This window comes from Tupaia chinensis, unplaced genomic scaffold, assembly GCF_000334495.1.
Source record: "Tupaia chinensis unplaced genomic scaffold, TupChi_1.0 Scaffold139935_1, whole genome shotgun sequence".
Classification (NCBI taxonomy): domain Eukaryota; kingdom Metazoa; phylum Chordata; class Mammalia; order Scandentia; family Tupaiidae; genus Tupaia; species Tupaia belangeri.
Genome location: NW_006199814.1, coordinates 1,331,187 through 1,357,219, shown reverse-complemented (window position 1 = coordinate 1,357,219; position 26,033 = coordinate 1,331,187). Strand labels below are relative to the sequence as shown.

At 38.7% G+C, this 26,033-nt stretch overlaps 1 protein-coding gene across 3 annotated transcripts in view; it reads left to right on the top strand.

Moving 5' to 3' along the window:
- MET (MET proto-oncogene, receptor tyrosine kinase) overlaps nucleotides 1-26,033 on the top strand; it is a 134,283-nt gene that overhangs the window by 24,941 nt on the left and 83,309 nt on the right. The window contains exons 2-3 of one of the 3 annotated variants that reach the window (XM_006162376.2): nucleotides 208-257; nucleotides 5,231-6,447. The exons of 1 other annotated variant lie outside the window; for it this stretch is intronic. In XM_006162376.2, coding sequence (XP_006162438.1) covers nucleotides 215-257; nucleotides 5,231-6,447 — 1,260 coding nt within the window. In that variant the 5' untranslated portion in view covers nucleotides 208-214. The remainder of the gene's footprint in view (nucleotides 1-207; nucleotides 258-5,230; nucleotides 6,448-26,033) is intronic. One more of the 3 variants, XM_006162377.2, reaches the window with a different exon arrangement.

Below are 26,033 nucleotides of genomic sequence, written 5' to 3'. Positions count from 1 at the left end.
GGGAAAGAGCCTGAATCCAAGGTCTGATTGTCTACTTCTGTTTCAGTGTGCTCTATCTTACAGTTTGATAAGCTGCTTCAGTATTAGTGACCCATTTAAGAGTATGCATGGATTTCTATTAGCCAGGCATGGCATTGAATCATGGTTCTTACATTTGAAAGCTTATTCATCTAAAAGAGGTGGATAATAATACTTCCTTCTCCACAGGGTGTTAATGAAGAGTAATTCAGAGGGTTTAACAGAATGCCTGGCACGTGGTAAGCACTTGAAACATATTTTTGTGGGTTTTATTATTATATGCTTTATATCTCTTCTAGTTCTTTACCTTCCAGAAACTTTGCTTTGCCCTCTAGTCCAACTGCAGTTTTCTGTCTTTGCTTATTCCATTAAAGCCCATATCCTTAATCAGATGTCTTCATTTGGACCCTGATAATCATGGCATCCCGAACCTTTTCTCCTGAGTTTCTTCTGTCTTTTATAAACATAAAGAAGTCACAATACATTGTGTCGTATCTTAAAAGGAGTCCTTAAAGCAATCCTTGCATTCATTTCTTGCTGACTTTAGTTTGCATGCCTGTTGCAGCTATTCTAAACATCTTCCTCCACCCTGAAGTCCCTGGTCCCTCCTCTATATACATCACTTTCAGCAGATGATCATATATACCTGATATATTTAAAACATTTTAAGTCGTATGAGTCCTGCCCTGAGGACTAGTGGTTCAAGGAGCCAGATCCTACTTGACCAACTACAATTCAAATCCCAGCCCCCAGTGGTTTGAAGGACACACCAGGCGTATGTGTGTGCATGCCCAAAGTCCCTGCAGGATGAGGAAATGGAGAAGAGCTTCAGTGTGATCACAGTGCATTAGGGCGTGTTTTCTCCCTCTAGCCCACCCCCCACCCCATCTCTCTCAGGCAAGTGCATTCACCCTCTGGAAATTATAAACAAAAAACATTGTAATTATATGCCCTGAACTTTTTCAGTGTCCCTGTATCTTCATTTGAATTTTCATCCTGTCTTACTATCTCAAAAAGAATGGCCTCTCTTTTGTTCCAGTGCTCTTGGAAATGCCTCTCTTTGTATATTTGGGTTATTGCTCCAACTATGTTTTTATTTTTGCCCGAGAGAACATGTTCTTGCCAGAGAGAGAAACAGAGAGAAAGAGAGAGAAAGACAGTAATCAAGAAAGCACCCCATTGGTCATTGTCATACCACAATCCTTTCTCTCTCCTTTTGGGATTTTGGGCACACATGCACATGCATACACACCCAGTGCGTTTTTCAAGCCACCAGGTCTGGGACCTGGACACTTGGTTGGCACCTTAACCACCTTAACACAGCCACCTTAATCACCAGGCCATGGGCTAGCCTGCTCCAACAATTTTCTCTCTCTTTTGCCTCTTTGTATTTCTCATTTCTCTAGGCTCAATTATGTGCTGCCTTTGGCCATGTCATTTGCCGTCTTCTGCCTTCTACCTTTGCACAAATGGCTGCCTCCTAGGAATTTTCATTCTTTATCCATCTTCAACTCAACTCTAGCATCATTTTCAGTGTGGTTGGTCACCCTTTCTCTGTAGTCCTTTATCTGTCCATTAACCCATTGCTTCCACCAATTACTAGTTTCCCAGGGAAGGATAGTATGAATGTCCTGTAGACACTGAAGCAGTGTTAGAAAAAGAACAAAAAGTCTCATAAATAACTTCATGTCTTTCCTACAATTTAAGAATAAACTCTTCTTGACCCCTCATTGCCTTCTACTTGTTCTTCCTTTGACAAACAGTCTACTTCCTTACCACACATTCTCTTCCAATTTAACTTCCAGCACCACTATTGAATCTATTGAAGTTACTCTCACAGAATTTTTTTAAGTTTGCTATAAGGTGCAGGTGCTCATGAGAGAGGGGGAGAGAGAGAGAAATTTAGAAAGCACCCCTGAGGGGGCATGGCCATGCTATAATCCCTTTTTCTCCATTCCTCTTCCTCCATTCCTCTTCTTGGGACTTTGGGCTCACACACACATGCACCTGATGTGTTTTTCAGGTCCCCAGGTCTGGAACTAGAATTGTGCAGTCATGTGGGATCCAGTGGCATTAATCATCACACCACCAGCTGGCCTGGAACTACTCTCTCGAAGGCCAACATGGATTATCCACACAGCTCACATCCTCCTTTTGGGGACTTTCACCTGGCTTCTGTGATGCAATGCAGCATTTTCCTTCCTGATACCTAACTTCCCCCCGGTGGAATGTTGTGATATTTCCAAGATTTGGTTCATTCACCTTTCTTCTTTCACCTAGTTTCTTCATGAGCATACCCAGTCTTGGTTTTAACCATCACATCTATGCAGATAACATGCAAAGTTTATCTCTAGTGCAACGATAGTCCTGATTTCTCCAAGATCTCATGCTGAATCATTCTTGTGAAAAGATCCACTCGTGCTCCACTTCCCACTCTCTCACCCAAGACAGATTTTATCTCACTTAAGGCCAATTGTGCCACTTTTCCATCAAGAGCAGCTTCTCAGACGTTTTCTCCTTATTCACCTATATTCTTTGGCACAAATGCTCTGTGTGCTTGCAGTTTCCATTGTTCATTTATTCTAGGCATCATCTTCCTGAATATGTAAAACCTATTAGTCAATCCTGCAATAGAACTTTCCTTCACTCATCTCACAGCAGCACATGGAACTTAACTTGTATAAAACCAACTTATTATGTTCCTTATCTTTAACTTCATTTCCTACTGCTGACTAGTTTTGTAACTTGTTCCACTTTCCCCAAGATGATTCTAATCATCTTTGCCTTCTCTTTTTTACTCTATGCAGTTAGGTGTCAAATCTTTCTTACTTGGATATTTCTCTCAGTCCTTCCTTCCTTTCTGTTCTTATGGTCACAATCTTGGTTTTGGCCCTTATTACTTCATTAGAATCTGTAGGAATAACCAGTCAACTGGATTTTCGATTACTAGATTCTCCCTGCTCTCAGCCACCTTGCCACCGAATCAGTATTCCTAGAGTAAAAGCTTGGACATGTGACTCTGCAGCTCAAAACCCTTCAATGATTTCCTGTTACCTCTTTTTTTTTTCTTTTTTTTTGGGAGAGGTTTTCGCTGTAGGGTGTGTGCACTCGCCAGAAAGACAGAGAGAGTCAGAGAGACAGAAAGTGAGAAATCACCCCCCAAGGGGGATGGCCACACCACAATTCCTTCTCCTTCATTCTCCTCTCGGGATCTTGGGCATGCATGCACACATGCCCAGCTCCTGTTACCTCTTAATTAAGGCCTCAATTCTTAAAAATTTAGTACAGTAAAATTATCTTTGATTTTTGAGTTCAAAAGATTTAGATTAGAGGCCAGACAGTGTTGCAACACAAACACAACTGTACTCACTTGGGAAGGTCCCCAGTTCATGCCCTAGGTCCCACCTGTATATACCAGGTACACATGACTTGGGCTGGCCAAGGCTATGGATGGATTATGGCATGGAGACTCTGTTTGGGTTCCCCATTTCTCTATCTCTCCCCCACCCCTTATGTTTCTTATAGAAGATACAAATAAATAAATTTAAAAGAAAAATGACTTAGATTCAACTTCTATCCACTAAACTTACCTGTTAGGTGACTTTGAATTTATTGCTTAATTTTTATTCACTTATTTATTTAGTATATATTTGTTTAACACCTCCTGTGTTCCAGACTCTGTATGACCACACCCTTAAGATATAGCAGTAAGCCAAACAGACTTTACTCTTATTTTCCTGGGCCTCATAAAATAATGGACTTGACCATCATTCTTGTAATCATAATAATCCTAAATACAGGCCGTGTCCCCATCTTTTTATGCTGTAGCTTTTGATTTGTGCTGTAAAGGGTATTATAGGTCATGTGTTCTAGTGTGTTACTGCTCAGCAACATTATAGATTCACTGAAGGACAGGGACTATGCCCCATTTCCTATGATGAAACCACAGATTCACATACCAAAATTAGTATGAAATTATAATGCCTAGTATTTTTTTAAAGAATAATTAATTTAATTTTATTTATTATTTTTTTTTTTAAGTTGCTATAAAGCACATACACTTGACAGAGAGAGAGAAATGAGAAAGCAAGCTGCCAAGTTCAGGACCAAAACCATGGTCAGCCATGTAGGAGTCCAGCACCTTAACCACCATACCACCTGCTGGCACAATGCCTAGTATCTTTTTGAGTCTTACTTTGTCTTGTCTGAATTATGTTCTTAAAAAACAAGTATTAAAAGCTATTGAGTTTCTATTCATTCTAATTCATTTATTCCCTTTCTTTCCTCCCTGCTACCCCATATATAGCTATAATAAGTAGAAATCACAATGTTTATAACTTGTGCACCTTAAGTTTTTAAAAACTGAATAACAAATTCACCTCTGCTTCATAGTGGAACTATTGTCCAGGTACAAACAATGAAATATGAAAAAAAATGTTTTCTTTTACAAAATAGCTTTTTGACTTGGTAATGAAAACTATGTTGTTTTCCCTGAGAAATAGTTTGAAGACTTTAGTTCTGAAAATTATATTTTATTTTATGTTTTCAGTCTGCTGTTTTTATATTCCCAGTGATCTTACATGAAGCATTTGTCTGTCTGAAACAATAGGTTAACTATAGCCAAATCATAACCATACCTTTCCTCTGCACACAAAATCCTATAAACAGCATGTGATCATATTGCTTCTAGAATTTATGATTGTTTTCTTCCAAAAGGAAACTAAATTTAGACTAGTAATTCTACTTGCTCCCAAGGAAACAATGCCTGCTGTGATTTCTAGAATAAATGAGTCTGAACCACAGTTCCTTTACTTGACTAACCAAGAAAGTTTAAATATCAACCCAGTCATTAGCCACAGATATTAAACCACATTAAACAACAAGGGGGTTAAGAGAGAAATTTATTTCTTTGCTGAAGGACGACAGCTCAGCTGCTGTATCATCCTTAGTACAGAACATTGTTTGCGTCTTATAATGGTTCTCTAAAATTACTCGTTCGTGGCTTGAGTTCTAAAATTAAACCATGTGGAGTCATGTCCAACTGCACAATGCATCTTTATGTGTAACTAGCTAGAGTTTTTTGTTTTCATTCTATGTAAAACTTCCAGTTAGGGAGCTTTGTTTCTGATAGTTTAACTGGTATAGTTCTTTCTGCTTGTCCTGTGTTCCTAATGACAACTAAACTGCTCTTGCCTTGAACATGTTTTGGCAGATAAATTTCTCACCATGAAGGCCCCCACTGTGCTTGCACCTGGCATCCTTGTGCTCCTGTTTACCTTGGTGCAGAGGAGCAATGGGGAGTGTACAGAGGCACTGATAAAGTCCAAGATGAATGTCGATATGGAGTATCAGCTTCCCAACTTCACTGCAGCAACACCCATACAGAATATTGTTCTACATAAGAATCACATTTACCTCGGCGCCATTAACTACATTTATGTTTTAAATGATAAAGACCTTCAGAAGGTTGCTGAGTACAAGACTGGGCCCGTGCTAGAACACCCAGATTGTTTTCCATGTCAGAACTGCAGGAGCAAGGCCAATTCATCAGGTGGCACTTGGAAAGATAACATCAACATGGCTCTGCTTGTTGACACGTACTATGATGACCAACTCATTAGCTGTGGCAGTGTCAACAGAGGGACCTGCCTACGACACGTCTTTCCCCGTGGTAATCCTGCTGATATACAGTCAGAGGTGCATTGCATGTTCTCCCCACAGGCAGACGAGGAGCCCAGCCAGTGTCCTGACTGTGTGGTGAGCCCCCTGGGAACCAAAGTCCTCCTGTCTGAAAAGAACCGGTTCATCACCTTCTTTGTAGGCAATACCATAAATAATTCTTACCTTCCAGATCATTCACTGCATTCGATATCGGTGAGAAGACTAAAGGAAACACAAGATGGTTTTAAGTTTTTGACAGACCAGTCATATATTGATGTTTTACCTGAGTTCCGGGATTCTTACCCCATTAAGTATGTCCATGCCTTCGAAAGCAACCATTTTATTTACTTTTTGACAGTCCAAAAAGAAACTCTAGATGCTCAAACTTTTCACACGCGAATCATCAGATTCTGTTCTGTGGACTCTGGGTTGCATTCTTACATGGAAATGCCTCTGGAATGTATTCTCACGGAAAAGAGAAGAAAGAGATCCACAAGAAAGGAAGTATTCAATATCCTTCAGGCTGCATATGTCAGTAAACCTGGGGCCCATCTTGCTAAGCAAATAGGAGCCAGCCAGAATGATGACATTCTCTACGGGGTGTTCGCACAAAGCAAGGCAGATTCTGCCGAACCAGTGAATCGATCTGCTGTCTGCGCATTCCCTGTCAAATATATCAATGAATTCTTCAATAAGATCGTCAACAAAAACAATGTGAGATGTCTCCAGCACTTTTATGGACCCAATCATGAGCACTGTTTTAATAGGGTAAGTCACGTAGGTTTGCCCCCTTACAGATGATCAGATGCAAATCAGAATAACTATAAGTCTAGAAAAGAATGTTAAGGGCTGTTTTGTGCTTTGTAAATGATCTTTATCCACATTTTTTTGCAGATTCTTTTCAAGAACATTTAGAAATTGACTGTTCATTTACAAGTATAATCATATCTTAAAGAGTTATTGTGGTAACCAAAAGAAAAATTATTTTTACAGTGTAGATTTGCATGCCTGCAACACTTTAAATTATTAAAGTTATTTCTCATATATGCTTTAGAAGCTTTGATCAGACGTACACAGATTTTCCTGTAAAAAATGCTTATTAAGATATCTATGCAATCTTTACAACATTTAGAAGAAGATGCTCAAGTTAATTTATGGATTTTAAAGACTTTTCTTTTTTTCCTTATGGGACCCTGTTCTCACCAATATGCAAATAATTAATCTATATTCTTGATGTTACTTAAGGAAATTTAGCTAAAGAAAAATCTTATGAAATGTTGGTAAACAAAACTTTTTTAGATGCACTAATATACTTCTCTAAATAACCTGGAAAAGTAGAGAGGAAATGTTTGCTCCCAAATCCTTCCTTTAGATCTTGACTTTAATGACAGACTTCCTTTTTAAATAGGCATGTGTCCACCAAGTTCTACTTTAATATTTTACCTTGTTGGTAATTTGATATTTATAAACATAAATATTTTGATCAACGATTGTTTATACTTATATGAGATGGCATCTGTTCATGGAAGTGTTAGGGAAATTGTTGGTGCTTCCATTTAAATATACTATGAGGGAACTTCAAAAAGTCTGTGGAAAAATAGAATTAAAGTACAAGGATATTTTGCTGCAGAAAACAATTAAGTCTGTGCATAGTTTTTTCATAACATACATTTCCCACAAACTTTTGAAAACTTTCTTCCTAAAAGCTGGCAGCTATAGCCAGTGGATTTGTTCTGCTGGTCATTCGATCACTTGGTACCAGAGAAAGTGTAACACACTGGAAGGCCATTGTGACTTTGATCGTTCTTTTATTGGACCCAGATTCAGACATTTTCACCTGGCTGTGCCTCCTAACGTAATGACCATTAGTAACCGTAATTGAATGAACAAATAGTATATAGCTTTTCTAAAGAAAGTTTTGACTTTGCAAAGTTCTGTCTTATCTAGCAATTTTTAATCCAAGAAATAAAAGTTTAATCGCAAACAGGAAAAGCATTTAATATGTCTTTGATAAGAGAAAATAATTAACTTGCCAAGGGATAGCAAGGGCATATGAATATAGAAATATTTGGTTGACTTCTGCTGACATGTCTGGAATAATTCCCTAGATGGAAACTTTAGCTAACTTTTGTACATATACATATAAAGCTAGAAAAATACTTCTGAGAAAATCAGTTCATCTTTTAGTCAATTAAAAATAAAATTTCCCTCTTCTCCCTCCTAAAATATATACATACATTATATCCCAACCAACACTGATTTTCCCCTGCACATAATTAATGCATATTACAACTCTGTAAGAAGCAATGAAAATCCTCATGAGGTTTCCCTTTTCTTCACTAGAAGATACAAAAGAATGAAAGGAAACAAAAGGACTTTCAGAAATCTGGAATTAGAAAATAAAACATTATAGACAAAACATTATAGACAAAACACTTTTCCTGTGTCCAGTGAGTTGCTTCATAAAAACAAATTTAAGCAAAGTCTATTAGGTGTTTCTCCAGGGTCTCTAAGAGAACATGACCTTGCTCTTTAAATCTCGTTCTATTAAAAATTAAAAAGAGACTTTATAGGCTATAATGATACCTTACTGTTTTACTTTGTACATTTTGGCCCCTAGATGTAAGAATATTTATAAGTTCTAGAAATGCTCAAAACACATCTGAACTTTTACTCCTGTGACTTGTGTAGTGTTCCGAAGGGAACAAAGAGGTAGGATTACCCAGTGAAACTCAGGTCAGGTTTATCGCCCAGGAAAAATGCCCAAAATGCACTAACCACACCTGAAACTATTATCACTCCCATCGCAAAAATTCTTGTGGGAACAAGATGGAACTTGCCAACCTAGTCTTCTTCCAAGGGAAGCCAGCTTTTGCACTGGCCAAATTCCATAAAGACAAATACCTTCAAACTGTCTGTATTTATTTGCTTGTTTATCTTCTTGGTTATTAAAGATCAGATTTCGTCCACGAGTGAAACTCCACACATTCTCTGTTTTCATACACTGTCCATAGAAAGACCTACAATTATTCTAATAATCAGGATATAATTATTTTCCAGCTTTATCTTAGAATGAAGGCACCTAGAACCATCTGTCACCGAAAAGAACAAAATAATGTACAAGATCAAACAAGTTTAGAAAGACTCTCAGCAATCAGATGATTCCTTTTTATCTTGGTAAATTTATTTGGCAAAATATTAGGTGATTCTAATAATTTCTTGGAACTGGGTTTTTATTTTGGCATAAAGTTTAGTGAATAGACATACATATTATAGTTTTGCTGTTTATCTCTTTACTATGTCTATGGAGGGACTCTGGGTGTTAGTTTTTTAGAGGTTTTGGCTACAGGGCATATGTGCTCACTGTAGAGACAGAGCAACAGGAGAGATATCACCCCTTCCCCCCTCCCCGTCACTGCCCCCCCCCCGGGGGGGGTGGCCACTCTGCAATCCCTTCTTCAATCTCTTCTCAAGATTTTGAATGCACACACACACCCACCCAGCATGAATTCTAAGCCACCAGGTCCAGGACTCAAACCACGGTCAGCCAATGGAAGTCCAACTCCTTGACCAATATCCCACTTGCTGGTATTCTATGTGTTCTTTGGACAAGTTAAGAAGGCTGTGGCAATCACTTTTCACTTAGGCTTCTGCTGGGTCCTCAGTGTGTGAGCACAGCCACGGTGGGGTTTTCTGGCCTTCCTTGTGTTCCCACCATGCACAGAATGCCTTTCTGTCATGGGATCGGACAATGAGAGGGCCAAGAAAGGGCCTTTTCTCTTCTAGGAGTCTAGCAGGTGTATCAGGGCTGACTTGCTTGTTTATGATCACATAAACGTGAAACCTGTCTATGCAAACTCCTCACATGCATCATCTCATGATGAAAACATTATGAAAGCCCTCTTTTGAGTTATCTGATCATTCTAAGAGTAGGTTATCGTCACCCGTAAGTTATTTGTGCTTCAGAACTCTGTCTCTATTTAAGATCCTGTTTTCGGAAAGTTATCCCAATCAAACCACAGATAACCATTCATGGAATACCAGTGTTACTGATTGTATCAGTTGTTCTGTAAGAATGTTTTGTTTTGTTTTGTTTTCTTGGAGAGGTTTTCGCTCTAGGGCACCTGTGCTTGCCAGAAAGACAGGGAGAGACAGAGAGACAGAAAGCAATAAATCACCCCCCCCAGGGGGGATGGCCACGCCACAGTCCCTTCTCCTCCATTATCTTCTCGGGGTCTTGGGCACATACACACGCACCCAGCGTGAGTTTAAGCCACCAGGTCCAGGACTCGAACCACAATCAACTACTGGTCCCCGTAAGAATGCATTTTTGATATTCACAATGTAACCATTTTCTTTGTTGCTTTTGAAAGTCATTCTTGTTTATAATGACTTCCAACAATGAAAACTCTGATGTTATAAATGCGTAAGTAACTACTGAATCTTTTAAAAATATCTTTATCATCTTTTTTATATGTTCATTAACAGACCTCTATAAGTATATTAAATTAGTATTGATTGAAGTGTTTTAGGTTGATACAAATAATGTAAAAAGCACATTATTAGTCAAAATAAAGTGATAAAATATTACCTAATATGGAGGTTTTGGAAAGACCCAAATTTGGACATAGGAAAAATAAACCTCATCTTCCATTTGAGGATAAAAGTATTAAAATTTAGTTCGTTTGCTTACATTAACTGGAATCTCCAACAGTCTCATACAAAGAATTTATTAAATGACAATTCCAGGAAAACACTGGAATCAGTATACATTTGCCCAGTCTTCTACAAGTAAGAATCAACTATTAAATAAGGGAATTTTTTAAAATCCCAAATTGTTAGTTATTTGCCAGAGTTCCTTAAGTTATTGCATATTTACTAATAGAATTGGAATAATACATTTTTGAAAGATTTTTAACCAACATTGAAATTAAAAGGCCTTCTGACAACCATTCTAACTCAGAAATAGAGTTAACACATAAGACTGTTTCTTGTAGTCCATTATCTAACTTTTGCTCTATATGTAGTCATTTGAGAGAATAAAAGTAGATTTGTAGCAAATATTTTTCCAACATTTTAATCATTTTAACAACCCATGATAGATCAACAGAATGAGGAAAATATGACATTTGAAGAGGAAAAACATGACATTTGGTGCCAGACACTCCTCGTGGAAGTCTTGGCTTACTGCACACCAGCCAAGTGGCTTCTGCTATATTCCTTAACTTCCTGGAGCCTGGGTCTCATTTGTAACATGCTGACAGTTATGCTTACTTTCCCAGGGTTTTGTGGCAATTTGGGGTAATATCCATAAAGTACCTAGAACAATAAGATCACCAAGAAATCAGAGGTCCAGGTTCAAATGTGAACCCCACCAATTTCCACCTGGATGGATGTAAGAGCATGAGACTGAACCTATGTCCATGCAGGACCGTCATGTGGACAAGTGCGTTACTGTCTGTACAAGGTCCTAACTTAGTCCTTGGCGTGTACTAAATAAATAGCAGCTATTATTGTAAGGAGCACTGGTATAAAGGCAAATTCGGATGCTTGGATTGTTTCTGCAGGAGGCACATTCCAGTTCTATTGCTCATGAGGGTCTTTCACATCCCTTCCTACCTGTTATGAGTCACTCACCTCCATACTGCTTACATTGTATAAGTCCTTCTGAGGATTTAATAATTTCAAAAAGCAAGGAAGGTCAAGGAATGGTGGTGGTTTTAGACGGCAAAGGAGGACGAGAAAGACGATTGAATCAAATTGCAGTATAGTCAAGCTAGAAAGTTTAAGTTGCGTTCCTTGCCCTGAGTTTCCATACTAACTGCTATAGCACTGTAAGATACTACTCTTTGGACCAGCAGTTAGCGTAATGGCTATGTCGCTGCACTCCCATGTAGTCGACCCTGGTTCGAGTCCCGGACCCAGTGGCTTAAACTCACGCCGGGTGTGCGTGCCCAATATCCCAAGAGGAGAATGGAGGAGAAGGGACTGCGGCTTGACCATCCCCTGTGGTGGGTGATTTCTCGCTTTCTATCTCTCTGTCTGTCTCTGTCCTTCTGGCAAGCGCACGTACCCAATAAGAAAAAAACCTCTCCAAAAAAAAAGAAAAAGATACTATTCTTGTGTACTTCAAGTCATTCAAGAATTTGCATTCAAGAATTTGCAGGTAATGTGATTTTAGAAAAAGTCAACCTCATGGGTTATTTTATCAGGCTTCCATGTTTTTAAATATCATTTATACTCAAATTCAAAGAGTAGCCAACTGCTTTCCAAACTCAAGGAAACTTAAGGTAGTAATTTTCCATCTCTGTTTCAAAGAATGCCAGAGTTAAAGGGCCACCACTCAGAGCCATCAAAGGAAGAAAGTAAAGTCAGAACAGTTTTGTAGAACAAAAATCAAAACAAGATGCAAACAAGGGATAATAAGAATAGGCAGAAAAATAAACATACAGTGATGTTTCTTTATTACTATTATAAAGATGATAGATGAGTAAAATTGAGTTACATTTAAGTTGTAATGGAAGAAAATAATTGCAGCCTTCCATCAGGAAACCACAAGGACCATTATTGATCTGTCATCCTCAGGGCATGTCTCGTAATATTTAATAAAATAAACAAAGATTTATAACTCTTTATAGGCGGCCTATCTATAATCTCCCACACCATCTGAACTGCAAATGTGGAGTCAATGTTACAAATAACATCCATGTAATTATACTTGTTCAGCATGCCTTATTTAAACAATCTAGCACTCTCAAGAGAACGCATTTTGTATTAGGGATGAAAAATGTGAAGTCAGATTACAAAGTTTTTTGCTTCCTCTATTCATAAATGAGAGAACATTATCCTGTATGAAAAATATTATTGAAGAGTCTTTATCTTTGATATTAGTCCTCCCAACCTACACACTGATTATCTTGGCCATATACCAAATGTAATGGCTATCAACAAAACCTGGCAAGACAAAAAGGAAGTATAAAGATTCAGTATACTTTTTTTAAAAAAATCTAAGTAGAAATGCATTAATTTTATAGTTGATTTCTTTTTTCCTTCTGTAGATCCTACTTTATTATCTCTCAGGTTCAGGTAGTTACTGCTTTCTAACTTTTTTTTCCTCTTTGTGAGAGGTGGGTGGGAGGAGACAGTATATTCGATAGGGTCTCACTTCTGCCCCAGCCTCCAGATTATCTAGGATTACTGGCACGTGCAACTGGTCTAGGGTATTCTGGCAGTCCTGGGAACTAGACCCTCCCATGGGGCTTCCAGCCTCCTAGGAGGTGGCACTATTTGTGCATCACTGTGGCTTATTTATTTGAATTCTCCATGCTAACAGTTCCCTGAAAAGTGACATATTGTGGGCCAACAGTTGGCAGGGTGGTTTAGGCACTAGATCCTACATGGTGGACTCTTGAGTTCTGGGCCTCGTGGCCTGAAAATCATGCCAGGCACGTGTGTATACATGCCCAAAGTCCCAAGAGGAGAATGGAGGAGAAAGGACTGTGGTGTGGCCATTCCTCTGAGGAGTGATTCCTTGCTCTCTCTCTCGCTCTCTCTCTCTCTCTCTCCCTTTCTCTCTGACAGGTACCCTACGGTAAAATAAATAATAAATAAATGGCATATTGTTTTATTTTTATTATTAAACTTTTTGATTTTAATTTTTTTAGACAGAATGCGATCCTCCTGGCTCAGCCCTCTGAGTAGGCTGGTGGCACACACCACCACGCCCATGCATTATTTTATTAGAACAAATTTAAAATTAATTTCTTTCCTGAATTTTGTAATATTCTCTGAGATCATTGGGCACACCCTGGGGGTGTTAGGAAAACATGTTACAGAGAGCCATTAATATCTTTTGCCTTGTTCCCTTCTTCCCATTAACCACTCTTTAAACCTGGCTCATTCACAGATTCACCCCAGGAAAGCTAAAAAGCAAAGGTGCGATGTTTTTTGGTTTTTGTTTTTGTTTTTTGGCAAGGTTTATTTGTTTGTTGTTTGTTTTTGTTTTGTTTTTGCTGTAGGACGCGTGTGCTCACCAGAAAGACAGAGACAGACAGAGAGACAGAAAGCAAAAAATCACCCCCCAGGGGTGATGGCCACACCACAGTCCCTTCTCCTCCTTTCTTCTCTCTGGATCTTGGGTCTGCTCTCTGGAGCTCGGGCGCACACACACACACACACACACACACACACACACACGCACCCGGCATGAGTTTAAGCCACCAGGTCCAGGACTCAAACCACGGTCGACTACATGAGAGTTCAGCGACATAGCCATTATGCGAACTGCTGGTCCCAAGGCACGATGTTTTTATAAGCTAATAGGTAACAGCAAGAGCTAGCAGTTAATGCTGATGCTGTCACCAAAATTGTGGGTAGGCTTTCCATGTCACTGGTAGTTATCTCCCACATGTGTAGGCAATTAAAAGTTAACTAAGCCACTTGCACTTTAAATTAATTCTTCACTGTTAATGTCTTTTAAAGCAGATCATATGACATATGTTTATTAAGTAATTTCTACATTGAAACTAATTGGTACAATTGTGGTAGCAATTGTAAGTAATTCATGCAAAAGGAGAGAAATCTTAAATTTGATTTTTGAAAAGTCCAAATCTTAATAAAACTTTGAAGCCACAGCTCTGATACATGGTATAGTCATTGCTATACTACATGATCAGGGATTTAATGAAAGCATGTGAGCCAGGCTAGTAAACTCCTTGAATAATAATGGACTTCTGATAAATAATTTTATAAATTTTGGGTGTTACACCCTTACTTCAGGCTCTGTCTTATCAGGGTCCATTCCACCCTGGTTTCTTATCTCCTCACCCTAATAAGAAAAAGGAGGTTCAGTCAGAATTTGGATAGAAGACCCAGCCCGGCAGGAATTTCTGCCGTTGCTTATTCATGGATTGGCACAGATACTGTCAGTGGGCACACGCAGTCCAGCATGACTCAGTGCCCTGACATGTGCCACAGTCACATCGCCAGCATCCAGGGAGTGCTGCACAGTGCTTGTTTATCAGGGAAATGAAGCCACAGACTCAGATACTCTGGAAGTCATTGAAGCTCCCTTGATTTTATTGTTTTAATAGTGAATGTGTTAAGTGATTCTAGGATCCTGGATACATTCCAGTCTGCTAATTATATATTTTTTCCAACTGAAATGTTCCACACAGGTTCATTTGCATATGAATTACTTGCCAAGTGGAGTTGACTTCCTATTCTAAAAGCCTGGCTCTGCCTTGGAAAAGCAGTTTACTGCACTTCACCCCTGACCTAGGCTAACGTTGGAGCAGATGAAGTGTGTCTGCCCATATATACTTCAAAAATATCCTCCCATCTTTCAACAGAGGAAAGAAAATGTCTAACAGGCGTATGCTAATGTAACATAAAGGTTTGTCTTAACTATTCCTAATGTTCACGGATTAGGAAAAATGGTTTATGAACAGTATCGCTGTAAAATGAGCAAATTATAAATTTGGACTAAAGGCTGATTTCAACTTCTTATTTGTGTAAATCTCGAATATGTTCATCAACCAAAAGACACTGAAATGGTTGATAATATTTCAAATCTTGCCCTAGGTAAGAAGGGTGAATTAAGGTCAGTTTTGATTTGTAAAGCATTCTTTCTAGAGCTGATTTTATGAAAATGAAGTTTCTTGAGTTGTCACTTCAAATTCATAAACTATTTATGATTAGATAGAGCTTGTGCACCGGAAAAGTATAAGTCCGTGTATTAAATTTTCTAATAACATTTTAAATTTTAAATGTCTGATTAACACTTGCATCTAGCAACCAGTCTGCTAACTAGAGGTGAAGTGATGCCCAGGAAACAGAGACTATGCAAAGATTAAATTGGTCTTTTAGCTTTGAGTGAATCAATAGTATTTAGTGCTAATGCAGTAAGCAGATTACAAGCACTAATGCAGTGGCAGTCAATAGCAAAAACGAATATCTCTAAAAATTATCTTGACAATGAAGTGTGCAATATTTTCCATTTATTTTAAGCTAATTACATTACAAGCTTGTTCTTTCATCTTATTAGTTTAAGCCAAGTGCTAGAAGCCTAACCGTTTTATTTAGTGCATAAAATGGCCAAAAGCTTATAATCATTGTTTTCAACAAGAGACAGAGAAAGGTATTTGTTTATACACCCAAAATTTAACAAGAAATTCAAAAATATTTATTGAGTACCTATCCTTTTTGTTCAGTGGTGAACAAGTTATACTTGTCTCTTTTTCTTTTTAAGAGAGATTTTTGCAATCGGGTACATACGCTCACTGGAGAGAAAGAGAGAGACAGAACATAAGAAATCATGCAATCCCTTCTCCTCCATTCTCCTCTTAGTGTTTTGGGCACTCATTCACATGTCCCTCTCGTGAGTTTCAAGCTGCCTGGTCCGGGACTAGAACTGCAGTCTTTCATGTGGGAGTCCAATGCCTTAATTGCAGCGCCACCTGCTGGCCCCAGTACTTGTCTTTCTGAAGCAGACAGGCTAGTGAAGATGACAATAAGAATCACACCAATGAGCAAATATATCATGATGATTTATAAAGTATGCTGTGAAGGAAAGAAACATCTATGAATGCAAATAAGAAGGAATATCTCATTTTTGTAGTGTAGTCACAGAAGGCCGCCTTGAAGAGGTGAAAATTTGCTTTTATTGAAAGCTTAAAATTTTAGAAAATATGGTGCCAGAAGGTGAGTGGGAGGAAATCATAGCACCCAACAAGGCTGGCCCACGTGACAGGATCCCAGAGATGTGTCCGGAGGCCTCCTTGGGTACACCAGGCATGTGCATGCCACTGATTCCTGACCAGCTGAAGGTGGGGAGGATCACAACATCAAGGCTCTGTTGAGCATGCTGTGTCTTTCACTCTTCCTTGCTCACCAAAGTGAATAAATAAACTTACTTTTTAAATTAGAAAATGTGTTTAGTCTTATGACAGAGAGGATCCTAATAAATCTGAGAACACACACAAAAAAAGTCTTTTAAATAATCAAAATTAAAAACATTCATAGATTTCAAAGGAATGCTGAGAGAGTCCCATATCACACAGTTTTTCTGCATCTGTGTATTGTACTCTACAATGGCATCCCTTTTTAGGCCATTTCCTTCTTCGAGCATCCTGTGGCACTAAGGGCCAAATGAGGCACAAGTGCTCCTGGGACTCACCAGGACATCACGAGTGTCCACTGAATGGACCAATGCGTGCTCTCCAGTTAGTGCCGTCTCTGTGGAGGGCTAATTTAAAGGCAACTCCCTTTATCTTTAGCTGCAGGCACGTTTTGGCCTTTCTTTTTCATTTTCGAAAAAATTATTTATATAGTCCATGAGAGAAAGAGACAGAGGAAAGACAGACAGCCCCAGCAGGTCCTTATGCCACAGTCCACCCTCTGTCTCAGCTATTTCGGATCACAGGCACATGTACACATGCCTGGCAAATACAGGAAACTTGCCCATTTGAGCCCCGTTGCTTTTCCACTATGCCAGTGCCTGGCCCCTCTTTTTCATTTTCATCATGTTTGTCTGTCTGTCTATCTATCTATCATCTGTCTATCTATCTATCTATCTATATCTAATCATGCAAATATGAAAATAAATTTAAGACCTTAGAGGGGAAGCATTTTGTCATATATCCTTGTAGCTAAGCATATGCTTTGCAGATCATAGACAATAAATAGTGTTGATTTTATTTGATTAAAAATAAATCGGGGGCCATCTGGGTGGCGTGGTGGTTGAGGGACCTGGATTCCACATGGCCAACTGCATGATTCAAGTCCTGGATGGGCGGCTCAAGAAACATGCCGAGTTTGTTTGTGCCCAAGATCCCAAGAGGAGAATGAAGGAGAAGGGATTGCAGAGTGGTCATTTCCCCTGGGTGATCTTTCTCTCTCCCTCTCTCTGTCTCTTTGTCTCTCTCACTCTGTCCCTCTCCAGTGAGCAAATGCCATCTATAATAATTTTTTTAAATTTATCTTCCCAAAGAAATCTATGTATTTGCACAGTAAAGAGAGACCATCCAAATTGCCGAAGTGTTTGGATGAAAGTTCTTGGTAAATTTTACAAATGTATTTTTATGACTGGATCATAAAAAGCTTTGTTTTTGTCATCTCCATAGACCATGAAGATTTGAAATTCAGATGTGAAAGTATGTATGAGGAATGGAAAGAAATATTCACCTTTTTCTGTGTTCACTTTGTTTGTTTTTAACTTGGCCAAGGAAGGAGTGGTGTTTGCCAAGGGAATAGGAGGTATTCAATCTTCAGGGCTTATTCCTGTGCCTACAAGTCAGAGAGGTCACTGGCATGCCCCTTCCTGAAGGCTGTAATTACAGGCAAAGGACTCTTTATTTTCCAGTAGGATGACCAGAACTTTGAGTGTAAAAGATTGCTTATAAGAGTACAGTGTCTGTAGGGGTTATACAAAACCTCAGGAAAGATAATAGGGAAGTAAGACTATTTTTCTTCATATATTCAATATTATGAGAAGGTCCAAAACTCTGGAAATGCTCTAAAGTGCAATAATCAAGGTGAATATGAGGTCAAATTAGGTGAGCCTGGAGTTGAAGCAATTGAATTAAATGAATGAAGAGGAAGAATTTGTAATAGGATATAATATATCTGCTGATTCATTGAATGTAAACTTATTTGTGGCTCCAGCATCATGGTAAACAAGAATCAGTAAATGTATTAGTGAGAATAATTGGGAAGTATTTCTAAATTGAAGAACACCAATTACATTGGATTTATATAGAGCCAGTATAGAAAGAAAATGAGCTTTTCTTGTTCTAAACTAAATTCACCTTTATTTTCTGAGTAATTATAGAAAAATATTGATTCTAAGCATAGCTGAGCATGCAAAAGCACAAGACCAATTGTGTTACTAGCCTAATGTTAAGGTTATTAATCAGTTTTACAAAACGTTGAGTAATATTTAAGTAATAGTTTAACAATAGTAGATAAGCCTTAATTAAAACTCAGTGTTGAAAGGTCAAAGTACAGAGTTTTTGACATGTACAAAGAGGACTAAAATATATGCCTGCTTTACAAAATATCATAGTTGGCAAATTGGAGTAATAATTCTGATATTTTCCATCTAGGTAGTTTTTAGAATCAAATGCTCACAAAAACAGGAATAGCAACTACAGATTTTTTAAGCTGGGATGTGTTACGACGGCACAGTAATTTCTCCCAGGCCTTCTCTCCGATCTCCACTTGTTTTTAGTAGATTCTGCATAGGAAAACATGCTCACCTCAGTATTGACCATTTAGTGTCAACTATTCATGGTATAGTCATAGATCACAGAAAAAAAAAAAAATGGGCACCAAGATTTTCCTGCACTTAGAAGAAAGTTCCTTTGCCCGGGCCATGGTAACCTTGGCAGACAAGGCCACGTGGGACACGGGTTCAAGTGTCAGCCTGCACTAAAAAGCAGGTCACAGTGGAACATAGTCCCTGCTACTTGGGAGGCTGAGGGAGGAGGATCACAACACAATGAGACCTTGTCTAAAACACCACACACACGTGTGCATGCACACACATTTCTTACTGAAAAAAAATTATTATGGGATCTGGAGTAACCGCAATGCAAACTATATGCTATTGGATATCTTATGACCCTGGTGATAAGATAACAAGCCAATTGAATGCAGATGAACTCATGAAAAAAGAAGGATTATGAAATATTTGAAAAGTAAACACATAAATTTTCATAAGTAAATATTAATTTAATATTCTGTGTGAGTTTTAGATATTAAAGTGTTCTCTGAATTCCCTTGGCCCTGGGACCAGCTGTTAAAACTCCCAGTGCCTTATTTAATAGTCTTTCTTCTGGGGGCTCAAGAACTACTTAAAAAAGTCAAATTTTTATTCTTTTTGCCAGTAAATAATAAAATCTCTGTTCCAGTGAATGACTGGACAGTTATTTTAAAAACAACACTGGCATGGCTTCATTTTACCTTTCCCTTAGCAAGGCTTTCATTTTATACTCTGACCTATGAGTAAATCACAAATTAAACTGAACTATTATTTGTTTAATGATGTATCCATCTAACCTTATTCTTGTATCTCAATCTCAGCCCAGTTCCCTGGTGGCTCAGGAAACCCTCAACTGGGATTAAGTAATAGTTTACATAACCTCTTTCATTCATTAACCCATGTTGACATTATCATTCTTGGGCCCCAACCTTTTTTAGGACTTTCTTAAGCACCTTATCCAGCGGCTGGCTTGGCTGCAACTAACAACACCTATTTAATCAAGAGACTTAGGATTTCTAAAGAATCACTCAGCCTTTCTCAGCCTTCTGCATTAGCACAATTCAGTTTTCTTCCAATCCTTCTTCAAAATCAAACCTGGTTTCATTCATAGTAAATACAAAATTTTATTTACTTCTCTCTTACATTCGCACAAAGCAGAAAAAGAAAATGGTATGTTATCATTCCAGACAGGTGTGTGTGTGTGTGTGTGTGTGTGTGTGTGTGTGTGTCAGAAATGATGCCAGTACAATAAAACTGGATTCCTGGCTCTGTTCTCATCACCAACCAGTGTTTCTAGAGTGTTGCTGGAGAAAATTATCTTCCTTGAGAACAAACACTTTTGTATAATTGCAGCCCTAAAAATAATTTGAGGACTCCCCAATGGTTTTATAGTAAAACTCACACTCTTTTGGTGATATTCCAGAAATGTCTTACCTTAGCCTCAGCTATTTCCTGCCCCCCTTTACACCCAGTATAGTAGTGATAAATATTTAACTGTGCAGGGAGGCAAAGAAGAAGCCCCTGACTTGTAGTGTTTGCCAATTTCTGTGGTGTATATACCCCCACCAAGCCAATTTTGAGCTACTACTGAAACAGTTCTTGTTATTCACTGAATAAAACTTAGGAAGAGAGATGCACAGTTGATGTTGTGAGCTGGTACGAGCAAGCTCGAGGACACCACAACTATCCAACTCTTCTTAACCTGTCGTTCTGTGGTTTCCAGAAACCATTGGTCTCCCTCACAATCCTGCCCTAACACCTTGCTCGGTCTACTTCAGATTCCTTTTAATACTCATGTTGTCAGGTTAATACTTTCTCCCTAATCTTTAAAACTCCACATAGGTTTTTTTCTTCCCCCAGGAAAGCTTTAGCTTTCTCCTCCCCTTCTCCTCCTCCATATTCTAAAAGAGCTGCTTTTTCTGAATAATCCCAGTAGCATTCTCTGCTTATTTATACCCTGTTGCTTTGCTTACCACACTTAATGGTAATATGTTCACAAGTTCTATAGTTAACCCCTTGCAGAGAGGAACTGTGGTTTTTATCTACCTATTTCATAAAGAAGAGATTGAGGTGTGACCACACCCCATAGGGAGAGCCCTCTCTATCTCTCTATCTCTCTCTATCTCTCTTTCTGGTGAGCACACATGCTCTCTGGAAATTAAAAAAGAGAAAAAAGCCACCTTCAAGTAGATAATACTATCCATAAGAGAAACTTATAGTGGAGTGGAGTTGCTTGAGCAATGGTGCCAATAAAGGTGTCTTCTCTCAAAGTTCTATTTTGGATCCCATAAATTTTCTCCTTAAGTTTAATTATTTATTTATTTTGGAGGAGGGAGCACATCTAACATAGTCTCCATGCCATAATCCACTTCCAGCATCAGACACCACAGGTTATGGGCAAGTTCATGCCCAACATGTTGAGGGAGACTTTGGGCGGTGAGCCCAAAGCCTACTCACGTGGATAAAGTTATGTTAGCACTGCACCACCATCTGACCTGGAATACACAGTTTTCATTGTTGGCCACCAATCTATAGTTTCAAGTTGACGATGCTAAAGGAAATGAAGGGCAAAAGTCTTTATCAATACCACCCTTCCTATGGCCACAGTACCCCACAGTGGCACCAATTCCTAGGCACCAAGTACAGGCCTGATGTAAAGGGACACTGTCTCAAGCTTGGCCTTGGTGTAAGTGCAGTGAGAGGAGAAGGAACTGGGTAAGGGCCTCAGCGACCTTGGCTGCCCACAAAGGGAGGTTTCTGATAAGCAGTTCCAGTCAGAAGAAAAGGGGAGAAGGGAAATAAAGGATCTTGCTCCACAGTAATAAGATGGAAAGGAGATACCAACAGTCAGATTAATGGCAGACTAGAATACAATCATAGACTTAATTTACTGGGGCACATTCGTCTTTCACCTTTTCTCGCCCTTCACTAAGACATTTATCAGCCTGTTAGATTGAACATGACACATCAACAGACCATGGTTCTTATCATCTACAGGAAGAATTATTTCTCTCTTATTGGATAGTGCAGCATGATAGGTGTTGTATCTTCTGAAAATCTATTTCTAAGTAAGAACATTCAAATTTAGTTTCTGTTAACTAAATAGAGAAAGGCAGAAAACTTCTGTATACTAAGCATTAAATTCTGCCTCCCTTGGAGCAATTTTCTCTATGAATCACTCTGTCACTCTTGGCTGTGATTGAAGTGCAGTTTGAAGGCTGCTAACCGAAACCACATGGGCTCAGTCTGTTTTAGATCTGATTCACCTTAGGAAATGATAAAGAAGCAAAATTTTTAACACTTGGAATTCCAAACCCCGTATTGTAGAATTCTATGCTTTTTGAATCCTGTTGATACCTTGAGAAGAGAGTGGATATATATTAACTTCAATTGTGTGGAAATGCATTTGTACACGTGTATATATAAATCCATGCACACTAGTACAGAAATATATTCTGCTCCAAGTATTTCTCTTGTTTCTCTTCACTAATCCAACTTCTGTCGAAACCCAACTAACTCAGCTTCCACCTCTAACATGAGCTTTATCCAGCTACTTAAGCCCACACTGGTCATCCTTTCCCTAGTCTTATGGCATTTACTAACTGTACCGTGTTTTCCGAACTTACCTATCCAATGAGTTCTTTGTGTTATTAGTTAGCTATTTTGTGTGTTTGTCCCTTGTCTCCCTGTGTCATAGTGCCTTCAGGCTGGGCCATAGGTACAAGTATTTCATAGAGCTGTTTTTGTACACCCAGAAGTTAAGAATAATTTTTACATTTTTAAAGGATAAATAGACATACACACAGGTAAAATATGTCACAGAGAACTTATGGCCCTCAAACACTAATATTTGCTATCTGGCCTTTTACAAAAAAAAAAAAAAAAAAAAAAAAAAAAAGGTGTGCCAACTTCTGCTTTAGAGAATAATGGAAAATGGTAGTGGATAGAAAACAGGCCCATACAAATTTGGGGTACCCATGAATGACTTATTTGCATCCTGTTTGATAGATGTATTTCCATTTCACAGACGAAAACTGTAACTCCCAAAAAATAAATTTTTTTTTTTGGGTTTTTTAAAAAAAAAAAAAAAAAAAAAAAAAAAAGGTGTGCCAACTTCTGCTTTAGAGAATAATGGAAAATGGTAGTGGATAGAAAACAGGCCCATACAAATTTGGGGTACCCATGAATGACTTATTTGCATCCTGTTTGATAGATGTATTTCCATTTCACAGACGAAAACTGTAACTGTTTAAATTGCACAACGGCGGGTGTTTATTGTCTTTTTCTTAGCTGCTATATCCTTCTAGCACCTTGAACAATGTCTGTCACATAATATGGTTTGTATTAATGTCCTAGGACTGCCATAATAAATCACCACAAACTTAAAACAACACACATTTATTCTCATACAGTTCTTGAGACCAGAACCGCAAAATCAAGCTGCCCACCAGGATCATGCTCCCTCTGGAGGTGCTAAGGAAGAACTCTTCCTTGCCTCTTGTGGTTCTGGAGTCCTAGGTAATCCTTAGGTTGTGACATCATCACTACAATCTCTGCCTCCATTTTCACATGAGCACTTTTCTTATGTGTCTCTCTGTTTCTCTCCTTTTATAGGGACAATGGTTATTAGGCTTAAGGCCCACGCTAAATTAAGGATTACTTTATCTCATAACCCTTAATTAGTTACATATCAGAGAGCTTATTTCTAAATAAAATCACTTTCTGATGCTCCAAGTAGACATTAATTGGGAAGGGTGAGTACTCTTCAACTACTACAGGACTCTATAAATGTTTCTTGAATGAATGAAGGAAGTGACCACTTAATATGTTCCTGACACTAGACTCATTTAATTTAAACCTGAAAACAAATGTTTCATATAGATATGCCTTTTTCCACTGTATAAGAGAAGAACTAAGATTAGCAATCCAAGTATCCTATGTCTGCACAGCTGGTGAGGGCAGGCTACTCCTGAGCCTATGTTCTTCTCCACTAGGCTTGTATAATTACCACAAGACTTACTGAAAAAGTGCTTGGGAGCATTATGCTAAAAATACATAGAAGTGGGCTTAAGAAAGAAGACTAGAGGGACCAGCAGTTGGTATAATGGCTTTGTCACTGGACTTCATGTATTTGACCACGGTTTGAGTCCCGGACTCAGTAGCATAAACTAACACCAGGCACATATGCATGTGTGCCCAAGATCCCGGGAGGAGAATGGAGAAGGAAATGTGGCATGGCCATCCCCCCTGGGGGGTGATTTCTTGCTTTCTGTCTCTGTCTCTCTCTGTCTTTCTGGCGAGCACATGCTCCCTATAGCAAAAACCTCTCAAAAAAGAAAGAAAAGAAAGACGTCTAGAAGCAAGAAAATCATATTGTAGATTGTAGTAAGCCAAGGATGAGATTTCCTTTAATTCTATAGAAAAATGTCTAAGAATCAATGAATGGGGCAGACTTGGTGGCACAGTGGTAATACACTGCTCACTTAATGTTGGATCCACATGGAATATCACATGTTCAGTTCCCCAGTCAACCTGTATACACCAGGAACACCTGCCCAAGATGAAGGCTGGCTGTGAAGGCTGGGGATGGATCATGGTGTGAGAGCCTGCTGAGGGGTTTTTCTTTCTCTCTTTCCATCTGTCTTTCTGTTTTTACTCTTAGGAAAGAAAGCAATAGATTTTTTTAAATATTCAATTAGTAGAGAGAATATAAACAATAAAGGAAAAGAAGACTCAAGAATGGCTGAGACCTAAACCTGAGGAGAAGCATATATTGGGTCATTGGATAAGTCATGATGCATTTTTGCATAGAAAAAAGAGGAAAATGTGTCATAACTTTTCCAGCAACCCAGTAGAAATAGAAATCTGGAAGAAGAAATGAGTTTGGAAGGGAAACTGATGGGTACGAATGCCATCAATGGCCTATTGAAAGGTAACCTGGAGGCAGTTTCAGAGTTACAGCTGGTCCTCAGAAGAGGGACATGAAATTAGGTCACCCTCAAGGCTGTGAGGGCAGGAAGGCTCCAGCATCTACCACCTTGTGAATCACTAGCACTGAGCCTGCAACTGGCTGGCCAAATGTCTGTTACCCTATGTTCATGGCTGTTTGAGACTGTACATACAGCCAGAGAGGATGTTCTTTCTTCCTGCCTAGACACGAATAAACCTTTAACTATTCCCAGCTCAGCTCCCCTGCTAGAACTCCAGTGAGGTGTCAGGTTTTCATGAACCCCGTGGCTATTGAAACCATGGATTAGTCATGGTAATCTACTACTAAGGTAGGATTACTCATCCAGGAAAGTTAGTAGAAGCAGAAGTACTGAGGAAATGTCTTTCTTTGAAACTGTGCATGGAATACATTAGCGCCCTTCCTAGCACAGACTCTGACCACAGAGTGGTCAGGCTCATAGGGTTGACCTCGCCACCCTAACAATCTGGCCTTGTGTTTAGGATGCCAAAGAGAAGAGCCTGCCCTGGACCCCCCTGTGCCAGAGAGTTGACTCTTCTACATTTTACCATGTATCCAGGCTTCATTGTTGACATCTTGTTGTTGACATCGTAGACATTTTGAGTACAGACTGAGAAGAGTTAAAGTATCTCTAAGAAATATAATCAGACTCTGAAGCTCAAAGCTTTATGTCTCTATCTGCAGTCAGTTCTGAACTATGGCCCCTTCCAGTTCTATTTAATAAAGAGAACAATTAGTGAAATATAGGGAAATGAGCTAAGTAGAATTTCTAAAAGTAAAGCAGTTGAGTTTTTATCCAAGTTTAAGAAAAGCTCTAGGCAGAGAGAAACTTTCTATTTTGAAATATGGAGCCCTTAGAAAACCATTCCTGTGTGTACCTAGAATTTGTACAAAGTATGGTTATAAACAAATTTTATACTAACATGCTTCTGGTAACTTGAGGGAAGAAAGCTGGTATAAGTGAACTGGCAAAGATTTTACAAGACAGGACATTTTCCAAAAATTTATCTGTAAGACTGATTTAAATTATCTATAGATGAGCTAAATACATCCTATAGATCAATTAAAAGAATCACTATTTTAAATATATCACATCCTTAATTGCACTGAATTAAATCCAATTGC